This window comes from Eschrichtius robustus, chromosome 1, assembly GCF_028021215.1.
Source record: "Eschrichtius robustus isolate mEscRob2 chromosome 1, mEscRob2.pri, whole genome shotgun sequence".
NCBI lineage: Eukaryota > Metazoa > Chordata > Mammalia > Artiodactyla > Eschrichtiidae > Eschrichtius > Eschrichtius robustus.
Window position 1 is genome coordinate 25,365,236 of NC_090824.1, and position 18,680 is coordinate 25,383,915.

Below are 18,680 nucleotides of genomic sequence, written 5' to 3' on the forward strand. Positions count from 1 at the left end.
AACTGAGAGAACCTGTTACTAACGGGAACTTACAGAGAATATATACAAGGGGCGAGTTAGCTCTCTCTTCCACAGTATGATATGAGGAAAAGCTCTAAGTAGGGTTTGTTTTTTTTTTCCTAAACGGTCAATTTTCTTAAAATTTTTTTTTTTACATTTTATTTTATTTTTTTGGCTGCTTTGTATGGCTTCCAGGATCTTAGTTCCCCCACCAGGGATTGAACCCGGGCCCACAGCAGTGAAAGCGTGGAGTCCCAACCACTGGACCGCCAGGGAATTCCCTACATCTTAGTTTTATTTCTTTGCAAATTAAAGGTGCATTGAAAAATAAACTAATGAAGAGAAATGAGAGGTCCAGAGCAGGGGTATCCCAGGCTGGGAGCAGGCAAGCCTGGCCACCATCGAGCCTAGCCCTTGTCCTGCCGCAGCCAGGTCAGGTTGGGAGATAACTGTCAGCCACTCTGTCAGTACGAAAGCCTGAGTGGTGGCCTGGCAGGAGAGACTAGCCACCTCTGCCTCTCTCCCCAGCAACCCCCAGCTTGGAGAGCAATGTTTCCAGCAGGAGCTCAGAGTGGGATGTGGGCTGGCTCTGTGAGGTACTGCAAGTTGATGACCAGGCTCCTTACAGAACCATCCAGTGTTGGGGCCTCTCCAGCTGGAAAGGAGGCTGATACCTCTCCCAGGTCTTAATACACTTTACAACTCTGTTCCCAAGCTCATTCATCTCTGATAATGTTCCTCTGTCCACCAAGCGATCACCAATCATTGCAGGAGAGAGAGAACAGTGGAAGCAGAGCGAGAAAGCTAGTCAGCCACCCTTAGTGACTTTTGAGTTGGCTATTGACTTCCAGCCCCTAGAAGACTGACCCCTTTTCTCTCTACTGTGTACAGTCTATACCCGACTCTTGTGCACCTGTATGTATGTTTATCCCTAATAGAGGAAGTTGTTGATTACACTGAGATGAATTAGCAGCCCCTCCCCCTGGGATCCCTACTCCTTCCCGCCTGCCCTTCTCTTCTTGGAGGCTGGTCCAAAGGGACACAATATTGCGAGGGTCTGGGTGGCTCCAAATCCTCCAACACCAAATCATATACAGTGAACTGAGAAACTACATTCATTACGACAGGATTAGTAGGAAAAGGAGGGTAAAGTGAGGGGATAGGGGCACCTTCCAACAGCAGGACGTGACAGAGTGGTAGGATACTTGAGCCCAGAAAAAAGGTGTCTCCTTATACCTCCCCCTTGCCCCAAAGAGACTGAGGTCAGCTTACATAACTTATAAGATATGGAACTGTCCCAATTTCTCTGCTGTCCTAGGGTACTTTCTGGAAGCTGGCCTGGACCCTATGCTGTTTACCGACTTGCTGTAGCTTGGTAGCTGCCAAATCTTCTTGTGCATATGACAGACAGGGTCCACATTGGATGCTCCCCCGCTCAGGCTCTTGTCTTCCCCCGGGAAGTGTTTGAACAGCATCTCCAGCTTGTCCTCTTATTTCACCAAGATAAGCTTCAGGTACCGTCATCTCTGTGCCCTCAAACTATCAGTGAGGCCTCACACCTTCTTGGACAGCAGATTATCCAGAACTGGCAGAACACTCCAGCCAGTGGTGATCTGACTGAAGGAGGAGACGCCGAAGAGGCTCTGGACGACACCCTGCTGGACACTTGTTCCCACACAGAGGAAGAGGTTGAGCCCATTCTCCAGCAAATATTGGGTTGGCCAGAAAGTTTGTTCAGGTTTTTCCATAAGATGTTATGAAAAACAAACGAACTTTTTGGCCAACCCAATATATATCCCCTTTGTTTAGATGCTCTTCAGATGCCCGAACTGCCTGTGGTTCAGTGGTATTCTCAATGGGGAGACTTGGTTAATGGTAGGAGCTGAGGATAGAAGAAGGCGTTGGTCTCAGCCATGTCTGTGGAGGTAACTAGCTGTCGGACATAGGCGCGGTCATCAGTAGTGACTTCAGCTCCAGGCTGCAGGACGTCACTCTTCAACAAAGAGTTCAGGTAAACTGGGTGTAGCTTCAGGCACTCAAGAAGGATCAACTATCCCACAGAGCAGGGGCTGGCACAGTTCTTTCTGTAACAGGCCAAGATCTGGGCACACTGAGTGACGAGAGTGTCACGAATAATTTTCACAGGGCTGTTCAGGAGCCCCTGGTATGCAAACTTGGCCATGTAGTTGATGAGCACGTCAGTCTCACAGTTTCAGTACAGATCAGCCAGCTGGATGCAGCAGGTGAGGGCCAGGTTGTGGATGCGGAGCCATCACTGCCCTGCGCAGCTGGTGTAGAGCAGGGCACACTGCAGGAGGGCTCCACTGTCTTCATTGAGCCGATCGTCATGCTTAACTCCACAGTCACCGCCTTGTCCCCATCCAGCCCAACCAGCTCCACATCTTTTGTGTTGCTCAGGTAGAAAGCCCCAAAGAAATCTACAGCACGGATACCAGTGCTTGTCAGGACCCTCTTTACAGCATCAAAGCCGATGACCTGTACATTCTGACCCAGGTCACTAAGGAACCATTCCTGGTCATTCTCCACCTGAAAGCAAGCATATTTATAGACAGAGCCACCACTTAGCTGGGGTATGACAGAGAGCATGGCCACTTCCACATACTGGTTGGGGAAGAGGAAGAGGTCTACACAGCAGCCTTGGGCCACACACTCTTTGGCCAGTGTCTGATAGGCACCTGTCTGAGGCTGTAATAGAGCCTCCTCCTTGTCTGTGTTGATCAACTTCCTGTTGTCTCTGTTCTTCAGTTTCCCTGGGACCTCTGCGATGGGCAGGGAGGTGTGGAACAGAAATAGCTTCCCTGCACACTCAGCAGGCTTCAGAGCCTCCACGCCAGCCTGGATAACAGGAGCAAATACTGTCTCCGTCTCCCTTGTGTCTGCAAATGTTTCTGGAATCTGATCCAGTAAGCTGGTGATGACTGCCCGAGACTCATTGACGTTGACCAGGAAGCCATCCAGCAGTGGCACAGACATGTCACCCACATCAGATACAACCATCATCTGTGGCTGGGCCAGTGAGCTCTTCACATTGTAGAAGCAGAGCACCTTACTATAGGTGACAAAGCCAACGTGGATTGCTGACTTTTCTGCCCTGCCCTCCCTAGGCAGAAAGTCTAACAGTGACTTGAGCTCCTCACAGAGGAGCCTAACAAGACCACTCCTGACGCCACTGTAGGAGACATCAGTCATGAAGATAAGGCAGGAGGGCTGGGGAACTTACTGTTCTTGCAGTAATCTACAGTGTCCAAGAATTCATAAGAGACCAGGGATAGCTCTGGACGGTCATAAGCGTCCACACATTTGCCAGTATGATCCGGATGTTGAAAATACTTGGGGGGTACATCATTGATACAGCTGCAAAAGCAGCACTGGAAACGCCTCCCTCCCTCAATGAACTGCATGAAGGGGCACATGTATGCTTTGCAGCGATTGCAGCGCAAAGGGCCAGGTTCCCTGTGGTCAACGATATATGGTGAAGTCTCCTCTGGGGGCAGGCTTGCCAGCAGCTTGATGACAGCTGCCAGGGGCTCCTGAGCCTGCTAGACATGTCACATGTGCAAGGGATATTATAGGATGTGCATCAGATATATTGGGGACTTGCATTCCCTTGGTCTTTCACCAGGAAGTTGGTGTTGACTAAGGGTGGCACCTGGCCCCATACACCAGTAACCAGTGGCTCTGAACCCTGGTTGTTCCTGTCATCCTCAATAACCTGAATAAGGCTTGGGATGGCATCAGGGTATAGGCGCTTAGGAGGCAATAGTTGAGGTGTCCCAGGCTGGCTGCCCAAAGTGTCTGCTCCTGGGTAGGGACTTCCATAATTGGGCTGAGGGCCCTGGGCTGGTCCAAAGGAAACATTTTGTTGCAGCTGGTAGCCTGGCTGCTGGGAGGAATGCATAGGTGGTGGTGGTCCTGGGAGCCCAGTCATTTGGGTGCCAGGGGGCAGAGCTTGAGGAGGTGAGGACACATGGTTGGGCTCGCTCCCTGGGGGCCCCCCAAAACTCTGTCCAGGCAGGAGTGGACCAGTCATCGAAGGCATTCAAGGACCCCCTGAAGCTGTGGGTGTGAAGCTGGAGGCCTGTGGTGGGACAGATTGCTGGGAAGGCTGGGCCCCAGGAAGACCCTGGGCCTGGCTAAGGGGAGGAGCCTGGCCCTGAGGGTAGGAGCCATACAGACTGGTGTTAGGGAAACTTCCTGAGGCTGAGGCAAGTGATGTTGGTGGACCATAGCCTAGACCAGGAGCGGGAGGCCCTGGGGCCACAGCACCACTGATCTGCATTCTGGCCAGCTGAGCAGTCACCTGTGTACTTGTTAGGGGAGGGCTATAGGGCTGAAGCACAGCTGGCTGGCTGACCACGGGAGCCAATGGGACTAACCCAAATGGCTGAGACCCAGGGAGCCTCTGCATCTGAACAGTGGAGCTTGGCCCATTCTGTAGGTCTCCTTGGCCAAACTGGCCATATGCTGTCTGGCCACAAGGGCCCTGTGCTGTTGAGGCTGGAGGTGCCCCTGAAGAAGGTGGGACTCTTGAAACACCTGGGGGAGGGGTTTGCCCATGGCCTGGTACTGGGCCATTGGAGGCTTCACAGGGGGTGGGGCTGTGGGTTCTGGTTGCCCACCACAGCCAGATTGATGACACCCTGGGTGGACAGGCTGAGGCTCCCCAAATGGCAGCACAGGTGGGGCTGACTGACTTGGTTTCGCCCGGCTCCAGATCCAGGTTCGACTTCATTCCTAACGTCAAGACTCCCAGGCTCCACTTCCAGTTCCCTTAAAATCTTGTATTAAATAATCTATTACTTGCCCTTTAGTTTGTGATTTTTCTACTGTGAAAAGTTAGTTTTGTTTAACGGTTATGAGCATGTTCTCTGTAGTTAGATGAACTTAGCAGACAGATACTGTCTGAATTTTGATTTGTGGCCTTTTATTGCCCTTTTTAAAAAAAGTACTAGTTCTGACTTTTTTTCTCCTTTGGCTCTATCTTCATGTGTATTGTTGAGAACCTGGGAAGAGGTTAGTTATAGCGGGCAATTAGAATCTGATGTCCCTTAATATAGGGAAGTAAGTACTTACGATTTTGAACCAGGTATCCCTTATCCAAGATAAGATAGTCAGCAATATTCCAAATGCACAAAATTGACAAAGTGGGAAGCCATTTTTTTAAATTTGCTAAAGACGTAAAAGTTTGCAGGCTATGCCAACATATAAAAACCTGTTGAGTAAGTGCAGAAAAGAAGTTCTAAGAATTTTAACAAAGAGTATGTATCTGTTAAATTTCTTTCAGTTGATAGCAACTGACTCTAGCTAAACAAAAAGGTGATTTGTTGCAAGGATGATAGGTATACAACGAAAGAAAAGGAAAAAGTAGGGAGGAATTGATGAACAACTCAGAAAAGGTAAAATGGCAGGAAATAACACAGCGCTTGACACCTTGGCAACAGGAGTTTATGGACCTTTTCTCCAGGACATTGGCAGTCCAGTGTCCTTCAGACTCCTTCCCCACTGAAATTTTAAATCCCCACGAGAGAGCGTTGTTGGGTTCATTTTGGCATAGGTGCCTACCGCTGTGCCAGTCAGTTATGACCCAGGAAATCGGTCATATTGCACAGATGTGACCACCAGGGACCCACCCCTGGTATAAGGGAGTATTCCCAGAGAAGGGAGACTGATGCGAACTGGGTTGCCTTTCCAGTTCGTGTCCACTACAAAGCCAGAGTGGAGGGCACGGTGTTACAGGCCTAGAACATGTTAGAGGTGGAATAGAGCTCAGAAGAAGATGCGGAATTTGTGGCAGAGCTGCACTGGGACGCAGAACTCCTATTACATCTGTCTGTCACACCTTGATGCTTATCTAGAGATAGGAAAGTGCTACAGAGATGTGAGTGGCAAGTGAAAATAACAACTCCTGTGCAGAACATGACTGCCCAGAGTGCACAGGATGACACTGACTGAAATCCTGCGGTGCATATATACTTGGAGGGCTGCATTTTTGAGTTTTCAATAGGAATATGGTAATGTCAAAATATAGGTTTGTTTCACAGCTGGCTTTGGAAGCACATCTTAGTCCATTCCATGAGTTACTTACCAACAGAAATTCGGGAACTTACCCTGATTGCAAGATAAAATGTGGACTCCCTACTTTTCAAAATTTGCCTGCCAAGAAAAAGAGGACACTTCTGGAAATATATGTTCAGAGTGTGGCATAGCTTGTGTGATGGGCATAAAGCTCCTAACTATTTTCTCTAGTATGTGTGGTAGGCAGTAGTGAGAGGCTAGTATGTTTTCAGTAAAATTTCAATAAAGAACCATTTCAGCAGAACTTATTTTAAGGAACAACACAGCGTATCACTGGAAATGAATAGGGTTCATTTAAAGGAAAAGATATAACAGTCCTTTGATTGCTGATGCATAATGGGTGGTTCATATTGGACATTAATTTTTTAAATTATGTCCCAAGCTATCTACCAGGTGGGCAGGTTCTGTTGTGATAGGCAGGTTCTGTCATCCTGCTGTCACATTAAGCAGAAATGTGTTTATTTGCTTTAAAAAATCATGCTTATGTGATTTTGTATTTATGTCAGAAATGTAAGCTTCTGTTTTCCAATAATTACTTCCCAAAAATTGCATAGTTACTTTGTGTCCGTTCATGGGATTCTCGAAACCTCTGCTCAGGATTATTCCTTCTAAGTCATTTTACAGTGTAATGAAAACCCCCTTTTTTTTCTTTTCTGAAACTAAAGAGAGAATACAATACATTATCCAGGACTTTCTTTTGCTACAGAGGACACTCTTAGGATGATTAGCGGAATCTAAATAAAGTACGTATTAGTATTCTAGCCATTTCCTGATTTTGGTAATTGTTCTATAGTTATGTAAAAGAATGTCTTTGTTTTTAGAAATATGCACTGAAGTATTAAAAGATAAAGGTACAGTATAACTGCAGCTGACTTACAAATCGTTCATGAAGAAATTCTCCATCATTCTCTCTCTCTCCACACACACACACACACACACACACACACTTATTTTTTCCTGAACCAATTGAGAGTAGGTTATGTGCATTATGTCTCTTTACCTCTGTCTTAGTTCAGGCTGCTATTAACAAAATACCATAGATGGGGTGGCTTAAACAACAGATATTTATTTCTCACGATTCTGGAGGCTGGTAAGTCCAAGATCAGAGGTGCTGGCAGGTTCAGTTCTTTGTGAGGACCCTCTTCCTGGCTTGTAGACAGCCACTTTCTCATAGTATGCTCACATGGCCTTTCCTCAGTGGAGATCTCTGCCTTCTCTTCTTCTAAGAGCACTAATCACATCGAGAGGGTCCCACCCTCATGACCTAAACATAAGTATCTCCCAAAGGCCCAACCTTCAAATACCTTCACACTGGGGGTTTAGGGCTTTAACATATGAATAGGGGCAGAGACACAAACACTCAGCCTCTAACATTCTGCCCATGGCCCTCCTAAAAGTCATGTTTTATGGTGTGTGCTTAGTCTTTGCCTTTTTTTTTTCCTTCTTCATTTTCTGGAAAAAATATTACTGTTCAGGCAAATGTGTCTTGGTATTCATTGGTGTTCTTAAACTTCCCTTGAATAATAATACAGAGTGTCACACTCTTTGTCTGCTTAATGTGAAATTTTTTGACCTGGAGGGAGTGATATGCTAATATTTTTCTTGATTGCCTTGTCGACAGTGTAATTCTCAAGTTAGAGTGACTGAGAGGCCTCTTAAGAGCCCTCTTGCATGGTGAATCCGGAATATGAAATATTCTGTAAGGGTTTGTAGACTGTGTTTGTTTAGAGTGATCTTGATCTCCAGTCCAGTTGAGACTAGAAGGTGTCAGATATGGGTTCTAGAAATGTTCTAATATTAATTGTGTAATCATCATAAGTTAACCCCTTCTATGACAGAGCAAAGAGCATAATGTGTATTTTCATTTACAAGTACTTGTTGAGCTCCTACAAGGTGCCACTTTCTGTAATACTAATAGTAATAAAAGGAAACATTATTCTTTTTCCTTTGTTTTTTTTTTTTTTTTGGCCACTCCGCGCGGCTTGCAGGATCTTAGTTCCCCAACCAGGGATCAAACCCACGCCATTGGCAGTGAAAGCTCGGAGTCTAACCACTGGACTGCCAGGGAATTCCCAAAAGGAAACATTATTGAGTACTTATTATTTGTTAGCACTTAATAAATACTATCCTGAGTGCTAGTTGTGCAGTGAACAAAATAAGCCTGGTGCTTTCCCTTACAGAATATTATACACGTATAAGATGGTAATACTATTATTTTTATTTGAATCATGTCAGAGATAGCATTCAGCCTCTGCACTTAAAGATCAAGTAATTTTGTTTTCTCTGAGTTCTAAGACTTTTTCACCTATGAGAAGTTTGCATGTCAGTTGGTCTGTCCATTCTGACTCTGTGAATGATCATAGTGAAGTGTGCTTTGAGGCCACATTGTAAAAGTTACTTCATAGTTGAATCTCAATTCCTTAAAATGCATTTAATTTTATTAAATGAGGCTATGATAGAATCACACAATATTTAAAAGCAAACTAATGATTTAACTTTCTCCTTCCTAGTCAGTCCAACCAACTGTATAAATTTACTTGGTCTTGCTGGTTTGGGTGTGTCTGAAATAAAGGTGGATCTCTTTTTAAAGAGATCCACCCACAGCATTCCTGGCATATAAATCTGCTACACATTTGTTAGAGACTTAGGAGCTCTGAAAATTGCCTTACTTTTTACTAGTATGTTCAGTTGAGAGAAAATAGTGTAAACAATTTCAGAGTTACAGTGAGTTGGGTACTGGTGTGTTCTTATGGCAAGATATTTTTAGATACAGTTTTTTAAAAAGATAATCAGGGGCTTCCCTGGAGGTGCAGTGGTTAAGAATCCGCCTGCCAATGCAGGGGACACGGGTTCGAGCCCTGGTCCAGGCAGATCCCACATGCCACAGAGCAGCTAAGCCCATGCAGCACAACTACTGAGCCTGCACTCCAGAGCCCGTGAGCCACAACTACTGAGCCCACGTGCCACAGCTACTGAAGCCCGCATGCTTAGAGCCTGCGCTCGGCAACAAGAGAAGCCCACACACCTCAGCGAAGACCCAATGCAGCCAAAAATAAGTAAATAAAATAAATAAATTTATTAAAAAACAAGATAATCAGAATGTTATTTTCCTTGTGTTTTAAGTGCTCTTGATTTTGCTTTTTCCAGCTTAATAGCTTGCTTACATGTTATTACTAATTTTTAAACAATTTTCTATCTTCAGATATTGGTTCATTTTTAGCTATTCTGTTCTAAACAGATTACAACTTTGCTCCTGCATGAAAGTTTAAGCAGTAAATGTTAACACAAAATTCCACCACTGGGGAAGAGATTGATGAAGACCTAAGCCAGTTTTACAGGTAGTTTTCAGAGGTTCTTTAGGCCACCAAATTGAATCATTACCAACAGATTTCATGTATCATGCCTATCCACATGTCTTTCCTTTGTCAAATACAGTAATTTGTTTCCAAACTGTTCTAACTTGTAGCATTCTAGTAGCTTTCCCAAACTAATATTCCCAGGCTACGGTATTCTAAAATATATTTAGCCCTTCGATCAGGTTGCCTGAGAGGCCAAGAAAGAATCTTTTATTCCTTTGGAATTCTTCTTAACTCTAGTACAGTGCTCAATAGAAAATATGTTCCTGGTAAATTGTGATTGACCATCCTCACAGCAATCAGTTGTTTCAGAGTTAAGATTAAAGTTGACACACAAACTACTTTAGTGGAATTTTTCTGTAAAACAACATTTCCATTAAAATTGACCAAAGAGTAAACAGCTTTCAGCTATGAGATCAAAGTACAGTACCTTGGTGTTTGTATGTTAAAATTTGGATATCCCTAAAGAGGAAACTAGGGATAACCTTATAATGCTTGGAAAAGGTCACTAGGTCAAGATGAAGGAGGACAGAATGATTTCAGGACTGTTAGTGATCACTCTAACAGTTTTTCCCCTTGTGTTGGATTTCACTTTCTTCCTGCGTTATACAATGCTGGATCACTCTTAATGTAAGCATTTTATTTTTGTGAATAATTTATTTGTGTTACCACTGACAACAAAGGCTAGTATAAACTATGTGTTTCCATAGAGGCCTAGTGCTAATAATTATTTGAAATGCTATGGCTCGGTGGCTTTAAGAATATTTAGCGGGCTTCCCAGGTGGCGCAGTGGTTGAGAGTCTGCCTGCCAATGCAGGGGACACGGGTTCGAGCCCTGGTCTGGGAGGATCCCACATGCCGCGGAGCGGCTGGGCCCGTGAGCCACAACTACTGAGCCTGCGCATCTGGAGCCTGTGCTCCGCAACAAGAGGGGCCGCGACAGTGAGGGGCCCGCACACCGCGATGAAGAGTGGCCCCCGCTTGCCGCAACTAGAGAAAGCCCTCGCACAGAAACGAAGACCCAACACAGCCATAAATAAATAAATAAATAAAATTAAAAAAAAGAATATTTAGCAGTAAAACATTTACAAATATTTTATTTTATTCTAAAACTGAATTTACTTTTGATTATTTGTAAGCTAATATACTATTTTCAGGCTAGGCTTTCTCTTTGTTGATTTATATTTTTTATTTTCTTCATTAGGACAAAGAAAATTATGCATTCTCTAACCATATCACTTTAGGATCTCTTTCATAAGATCAAGTGATAGAAATCAGTGTTAAGCATTGTTCTTACACAGTCCATCTCCCCTTGTTTTTCTTTGCTGTTCATCTGAAGTATGTATAACTTAAAACTTATTTCCACAGGAAAAAATTATGCCCCGTTTAGAACTTAGCAGATGTTTGGTTGGGGGTGGGGGTGGGGTTTGACAATTGCTTAGAGAATTCTGAATGTATGCAAATCTGTAAGGACTCAGATTTTAAGTAGCACTCTTTTTCTTACCATGACTGAAAGAAACATTTTTAACCTCCCTTTTAGATACATCATGTTACACAAAATGGAGGACTATATAAAAGACCATTTAATGAAGGTTTTGAAGAGACACCAATGCTGGTTGCTGTGCTTACTTACGTGGGGTATGGTGTCCTCACTCTCTTTGGATATCTTCGAGATTTCTTAAGGCATTGGAGAATTGAAAAGTGTCACCATGCAACAGAAAGAGAAGAACAAAAGGTAATTGTTAGTCTTTGATTCTGTAAATGGAAGCCTCTGATCTTGCTGTTTTCACTCATTTTTTTCTTTAGATATTTGGGTATACATTAAAATAAAAAATATTCTAGATGCAGTTAAATGAAAACATTCCACAAGGGAAGCTAAAGACAAGGGTAAAGGCATGGAGAAGTCAAAGCATTTAACATGTTTTAATTTAATCATCACAAGAATCTATTCTTATTTTATGGACAAGAAAGCTAAAGTTCACAGGTTAAGTGACATTTCCCAAGATGCCTAATGTCAGAGCTGGTATGTGGACACAGGTATGTGAAGAGCCAGAAGCCATGTCCTTTCTGTTCACAATACAATACTGTGTATCCCAAGTTGTGTCTACAGTCTTCTGGAAAGATTGTGTTCTTTAGAACTCACGTTGTGTTTTCTCATAGGCACATTACACATACATGTCTAGTTCACAGATCACCTCTTCTCCCCAGAAATCAAGCCCTGAAGCAGAATTTGGCTGAGCTACTCTCTTTTCTGTGGAAAACCATCTTGTTTTAGTAATGGTAAACAGATGATAATGATTGTCTCTGGGGAGGAGGATGGCATTCACCTCACTTCACTTTTCTCTGCATACTCCTTTGTGCCTCTAGAGTTTTGTACAGTATACATGTATTGTCTACTCTTAAAAAAAATAGTTGAAAGTCAACTGTACTCCAATAAAATTAAAGAAAATAAAACAACCTAATTTGTCTTGAACTGAGGAACACTATGTTCTTTCCCAAACCAAAATATTTCTTTATGGGCATTTTTTTTAATGTTTTAAATTTTATTATTTAAAATGATAAAAGATTTTCTTTATCCCATAATAAAGTTTTTTTTTCATTAAGAAAATAAATAGAATTAGAGTGAAAAATGCCTGATTTTATGAAAAACAAACTTGTTTGTTCTTGGCATGTGACGTATGGAGAAGGTTGTCCCCTAGCCCAGGGAATGCACTAGATTAGAGAAGGGATTCAGAAGTTAGAAATTTTTTGTCTATCATACATCTCACTTTCATGGGACATTAGAGGAGAGAGGCAGATGTGGTGGCATTAACATCAACACTGAGAGGGGAGCCAGTAAACACTGGGAATGGATGACGGAGACATGGGAAGGGGGAGAAAGCACCAAGAAACATGGGAAAGGAAAGGACCTCATCAGCTACTAGGAAGCCAAAACCAATCAGCATAGGGACTGAGGATCCTGAAACCGGGAGAACTGAGGATCCAGGCGTTCTTCTCTCATCTCAACCATTCTGCACCCTTCCCAGCCCTGGTACCACAAGTTGGCCCTCTTTCTCGTTGCCCTGAAATGCCTACAAGTTCATTTCAATTAAGAAGGTATTTTTTGGATAACTAATAAGAACCTGCTGTATTAAAAAAAAAAAAAAAGGTATTTTTTGGATATCTAATGCAAGCAAAGCCCTGCATTCAGAACTCGGTCCAATAGGTGAAACTAATTTTCATCATTGAAAACAAATTAAATTTCTTTGATTCACTTTTTTCTACCCCTGTACATCCCAAATAGATTTTCTGGTAGGGTGCATCCACAATATGTTGATTTTTTTACATCCCTTAGGTATGGCCTACTTACTATAGGTTATTAGCTTACTATGTACTTATTGTGTTGTACAGTATTACAATGACTTGTGTACAAACCAATATCTTCCTGCTAGACTGAGGTGATGGTGGTTGTGACTGATGGGGGCTAAAGTTTTATTCACATATTCAAACTAGAAAGCCTTTATGTACAGGGACCTCTCATAGTGTCTAAACACTGTAGAGACCTAATAATTGACATGTAGAGATGGGGGTGGGGGGAGTGCTGACTGTGGTGTAGACAGCGTTCCTGCTGAGGGGATAGAAGTGTACGCAAAGGCATGAGGAATGTTTGGGAGAACCTGGAAAGTGAATGTATGAGAAATGTGTTTTGAATGTTTGGTAGGCAATGAGGAGTCCTGGGCATTTTTGAGCAGGGGAGTGACTGGAGAGTTTGCACAGCTGGTGCTGTCTCAAAGTGTGATGAACAAATGAGTGAACCGATGGGGATGCACCTGAATTATTTTGTGAATGAGGACATTATCTTTGGAACTTTTTCATGTCTCCAGAGGGTAAATTGACTGTTCAAGTATTGGGGCTGCCTGTGTGTACTTAACTTTGTGTAAAAGAATTGGAGGGGTCTTCCCTGGTGGCACAGTGGTTAAGAATCCACCCGCCAGATGAATGGGTAAAGATGTGGCACATATATACAATGGAATATTACTCAGCCATAAAAAGAAACGAAATTGAGTTATTTGTAGTGAGGTGGATAGACCAAGAGTCTGTCATACAGAGTGAAGTAAGTCAGAAAGAGAAAAACAAATACTGTATGCTAACACATACATATGGAATATATATAAAAAAAATGTACTGATGAACCTAGTTGCAGGGCAGGAATAAAGACGTAGACATAGAAAATGGACTTGAGGACATGGGGTGGGAGGGCGAAGCTGGGGTGCAGTGAGAGTAGCATCGACTTATACACACTACCGAATGTAAAATAGTTGGCTGGTGGAAAGCAGAAGCATAGCACAAGGAGATCGGCGTGGTGCCTTGCGATGACCTAGAGGTGTGGGATAGGGGGAATGGAAGGGAGGCTCAAGGGGGAGGGGATGTGTGTATGCACGTGGCTGATTCGCTTTGTTGTGCAACAAAGGCTAGCACAGTGTTGTGAAACAATTATACTCCAATAAAGATCTATTTAAAAAAAAAAAAAGAAGAAGAAGAATCCGCCTGCCAATGCAGGGATCACGGGTTTAATCCCTGGTCTGGGAAGATCCTACATGCTGTGGAGCAACTAAGCCCGTGCGCCACAACTACTGAGCCTGCGCTCTAGAGCCCGCGGGCCACAACTGCTGAGCCTATGTGCCACAACTACTGAAGCCCACGTGCCTAGAGCCCATGCTCTGCAACGAAGAGTAGCCCCGCTCACCGCAACTAGAGAAAAGACAGCATGCAGTAACGAAGACCCAACACAGCCAAAAATAAATTACTTAAATAAAATAAATTTAAAAAAAAAAAGAATTGGAACACATGGATTTTCTTCTTAAGTAGTTTCTAATTTTGTTGAGGGAACATAAACACTTCAAAATTATGGGCCTTTGCAAAGCACTATGCAGGTAAATAGTACTTGAATTGTATGCAGATGTAGAACAAAAAAGTAAACTGAGTAGCATAGAGTTAATCAGGAAATAATTCTTTTTTAAAAAAATTAATTAGTTTTAATTTTTGGCTGTGTTGGGTCTTTGTTGCTGCGTGCGGGCTTTCTCTAGTTGCGGCGAGTGGGAGCTACTCTTCGTTGTGGTGCGCGGGCTTCTCATTGCAGTGGCTTCTCTTGTTGTGGAGCACGGGCTCCAGGCTCACGGGCTTCAGTAGTTGTGACACACGGGCTCAGTAGTTGTGGCTCTCGGGCTCTAGAGCACAGGCTCAGTAGTTGTACACAGGCCTAGTTGCTCCGTGGCATGTGGGATCTTCCCGGACTAGGGCTCGAACCCTTGTCCCCTGCATTGGCAGGTAGATTCTTAACCACTGTGCCACCAGGGAAGTCCCCAGGAAATAATTCTTGAAAGAAGTAATAGGAGGAAATATGTAGGATGGAGAGGGACATTTGCCTCTAGAGTTTGTTTAGGGGAGGACTGTACTAGTTTATTCAAATTCATTTTAGTAGGATTTTCGCAGTAGATAATGTTAGCAGTTAAAACAGCTGAATTCTGCCATTTTCTTATAAAAATTCAGCTATTAGAAGGGAAGGAAGGCTCATTTAGCCTTATGGCAGATCGTGTTTGTTTTCTGATGCTGGTTTAGATGTAGTGAGAGGGATAGGCCAGTTTTAAAGTGTTACACTGGGAAGAGGTGAGGGAAAGTGCTTGCTTAGGATCATAAAATGCAAATATAATGTTGCTACTTTCTCATTTCTCTGAGTGAGTAGTGTTCATAACCACATCCTTATTTTCTCCCTCATTCCATTACAAAAGAGAGCCTGTTTAAACTATTTATGCAAGTTCTTCATATGTTGCTTTGGGTAGAAATGAACCACACAGTCATGCTAATAAAGATGAGTTAGCATAAATGTGTTCTATTTTATATAAATTGCTAAAATTATTGGAATTCTTTACTGCTTGATCTTCTGTTATTGGTGGTGTTTTGGATAAAAATGTTTTCTCTCAGTCTGGTTTCTTTTTTATGTGAGGTGAGGCTAGTAGTTCAGAAACGTGTATGTGATAGGTATAGTAAAAGCTTGAATTAATAAAAATGTTCTAATATCTAGATAGGAAATACCTAGAAGTCTAAGGAGTAAATTGTGGTAGGTATTTACCACACACTTACTAAACTTTAACTGCCTCTACAGTCCATGATCATATATTCAGAAATGGGAGGGATAGGTTACTGGGAAGGGACATTATATGTCTATATCCTGATGTATTTTAATTTTCAAGATACAAAAGAATTAAAATACATTAATTCGAATTCCTGGAAGGATTTATTCTTGACCTCCTTCAAAAAGTACCTTACTGGGAGGGAGGGAGACGCAAGAGGGAAGAGATATGGGAACATATGTATATGTATAACTGATTCACTTTGTTATAAAGCAGAAACTAACACACCATTGTAAAGCAATTATACTCCAATAAAGATGTTTAAAAAAAAAAAAGTAGCTTACTAAGAATATTCTGTTAATTGTCACTTTAGCAGTATCTTTGGAAACAATGAGTATAGTTGCTTGATATATTAAGCTGGGGGATTATCAATTGGTTTGTCTTTTTTAGTTCTGTGGGTTTAAAAAGAGCTCTACTTTCCATAGTTTTGTGGTAAGTGTGGAGCCCAGGACAGCAGTCAAGCAGTCACCGTTTTTTTGGGCCGCACCGTGCCACTTGCAGGATCTTAGTTCCCCGATCAGGGGTCTAATCCATGCCCCTTGCAGTGGAAGCACAGAGTCCTAACCCCTGGACTGCCAGGGAATTCCCTACTTAATTTTTTTTAAATAGCTTTATTGAGATATAATTTATGTACCATAAAGTTCACCTGTTTAAAATGTAAAGTTGAATGATTTTTATTACTGTTTACAGAAAGTGTACAGCCAACACTATAAGCTAATTTTATAACATTTTCATTATCTGAAGAAGAAACCCCATACCCATTAACAATCACCCCTTCCTCCTGCACCTCACGCTAGGCAACCACTAATCTACTTTCTGTCTCTAGACATTTCATATAAATGGGATCATACAATGTGTGATCTTTTGTGTCTGGCTTCTGTCACTTGGAATGTTTCTGAGGTTCATCCATGTTGTGGTATGTTTCGATAATTCATTTTTTTATTGCTGAATCATATTCCATTATATAGAGCAGTCATCTATTTCCTCTTGGGATTTCTCACTGAAAAGCTATATCCAAAATAAACCTTTTTAAAGAGTTTTATTGTACATTATTACTGTGTGTGTGAATGTGTGTGTGTGTTTCTGTGTGCTTCTGTGGGTGCTTGCACATACACACATGCTGGCTGTAGGCCGACCATAGGAAAGGGGTGGGAAGGCCAATAGTCCAGTGGTCTTAACGTGCTTTGAATGCTGTAGAGAGTTATTTCAGATTGACTTAGTAGCAGCACAGAATGGGAGGCATTGTGGCTAGGGTTAGGAGCATAGACTGTGGAATTAAAAGACCTGGATCAGTTCCTGGCGCTGCTTCTGGCCAGTTCTCTAGGTGGGAAAGCCATTTTGCCTTTCTGAAAATGGGAGTAATAGCTTCTGTAAGAGAGTTCAGGGATACTTAAGAGAAAATATATGTGAAGCACTTGGCAACACATATCATAAGTACTCAGTAATTGGGAACTCTTGTTTCTATTGATGTGATTATTCATCATCTTTATCCTCATCATAAAAGTATCTGGGCATGCATCTATGTTGGCCTGAATTGTCTTAACGAACATGGACAATTTTTATAAAGTCAGCTTCGGAAAGTGGTAGCACCCAACCTTTTTCCCCTGTGATTTTTTTTTTTTTTTTTTGATATTAGCTTTCAGAACTCATTTATGTGCAGAGGTTAATGTGGTGCCTAAATATGTAAATACCAGAATAATACTTGGGTTACTGAACCAGGTCTGTTTGCCCAAGATGCCGCAAGCCAAACACTGAGACTCGGGTTGGTTTACAGCCAAGAGTTTATTCACAAGGCAGCCAAGCGAGGAGGAGATGGAAGAACAAGTCTCAGGTCCACCTCTCTGAAGGCAAGGAGGTCAGGGTATTTATGGGGTAAGCAGGCATGGTCTTAGGCATAGAGAAAGGTGATTAAAGGCAGAGAAAAGGTGAGGTAATCCTTGTTCTGCACAGGCACATGTGGGTTACATGCTTCTTCATATTCAAACTAGAGTCGATTAGCTTGATCTGAGGGTGGAGTCTTCTGGCCCTCTGATGTTAAAAGGCCATTTACTGAACATCTGTGCAGCCCCAGTTTTAGGGTCAGTGGTCCCAAGCAGCCCCCAGCCAGCTTACACTGGGCAGGAGCTGACTCCAAGTTCCTTTAAAACAACTGGGGCTGTGTGAATGCTGGGAAGGCCTGCAGTTATAAAAGAGGCAAAAAGAGAGAAAAAAAAAAACTGAGGCGAACTTAATCAATGAAAGCAGTTTACGAGCAAAGGGTTTTTAACAAGCTGTTCCCTTATCTGTTGTTCTGTAAGACAAGTTCAAGACTTTCTCTTAGTTATCAACTTCTGTTAACTCTTTGGGGCACAATTTCACTTGTCAGGATCATCCTATATTTTTCCAGAAGGTTCACAGTCCCATATCTACAATCAAAACTCTAAAATATCTGAAAACCAAAAGTTTTTTTAAACACATTTGATGGCAAAACCTGACCTGAACAGATGTGATGCTGTTTACAGCTCTTTTTTATCCCACTTGGTATGAACAATCATAACTTTCCTGCAGATATATTAAAGTGTTGGGGTTTTGGGGTGCTGCAGATCCCACTGGTTATATATTAATAGATTACCCTGTGATCTTAAGGCCTGTATAGACACTAGAATAGGTGCCTATTTATTTTAAACAATATATAGGATGTTTTCTACAAGACTTACCTCAAATAGGCTTAAATAATAAAGGATATTTATTGGGTAATTAAGATGACCCCAGACTACTTTTGGTAAGGTCTTCACTGATCCCTAATTAACAAATCCATGAATTTCAATTTTACCTTTCAGGCCAGTAGTAGAAGTCACTTAACTTGTGAGTACCACAAGCCCAACAATCCAAGGTGGTCTCAGCTAGGTTTTATTTCTGCTTATCATGGATATGTGCTGGTGTATGGGGTTTGTAAAGATCTACTGGAGGTGTCCATGAGGAAGGTATCTGTAAGGCTGTTTGAACTTGACTCTGTCATTGCCACTCGCCTACCAGTTAGGCTGTCTCTGGGCAAGCCTCCCTCTACAGTACTTGTCAT

The 18,680-nt window shown here is 42.6% G+C and overlaps 1 protein-coding gene and 1 pseudogene across 1 annotated transcript in view; one reads left to right on the forward strand and one right to left on the reverse strand.

Moving 5' to 3' along the window:
* Positions 1–18,680, forward strand: part of SPTLC2 (serine palmitoyltransferase long chain base subunit 2) — a 117,021-nt gene that overhangs the window by 14,547 nt on the left and 83,794 nt on the right. The window contains exon 2 of the mRNA XM_068541985.1: positions 10,993–11,187. Within this exon, the coding sequence (XP_068398086.1) occupies positions 10,993–11,187 (195 nt within the window). The remainder of the gene's footprint in view (positions 1–10,992; positions 11,188–18,680) is intronic.
* On the reverse strand, positions 1,264–6,999 carry LOC137761998 (protein transport protein Sec24C pseudogene; annotated as a pseudogene).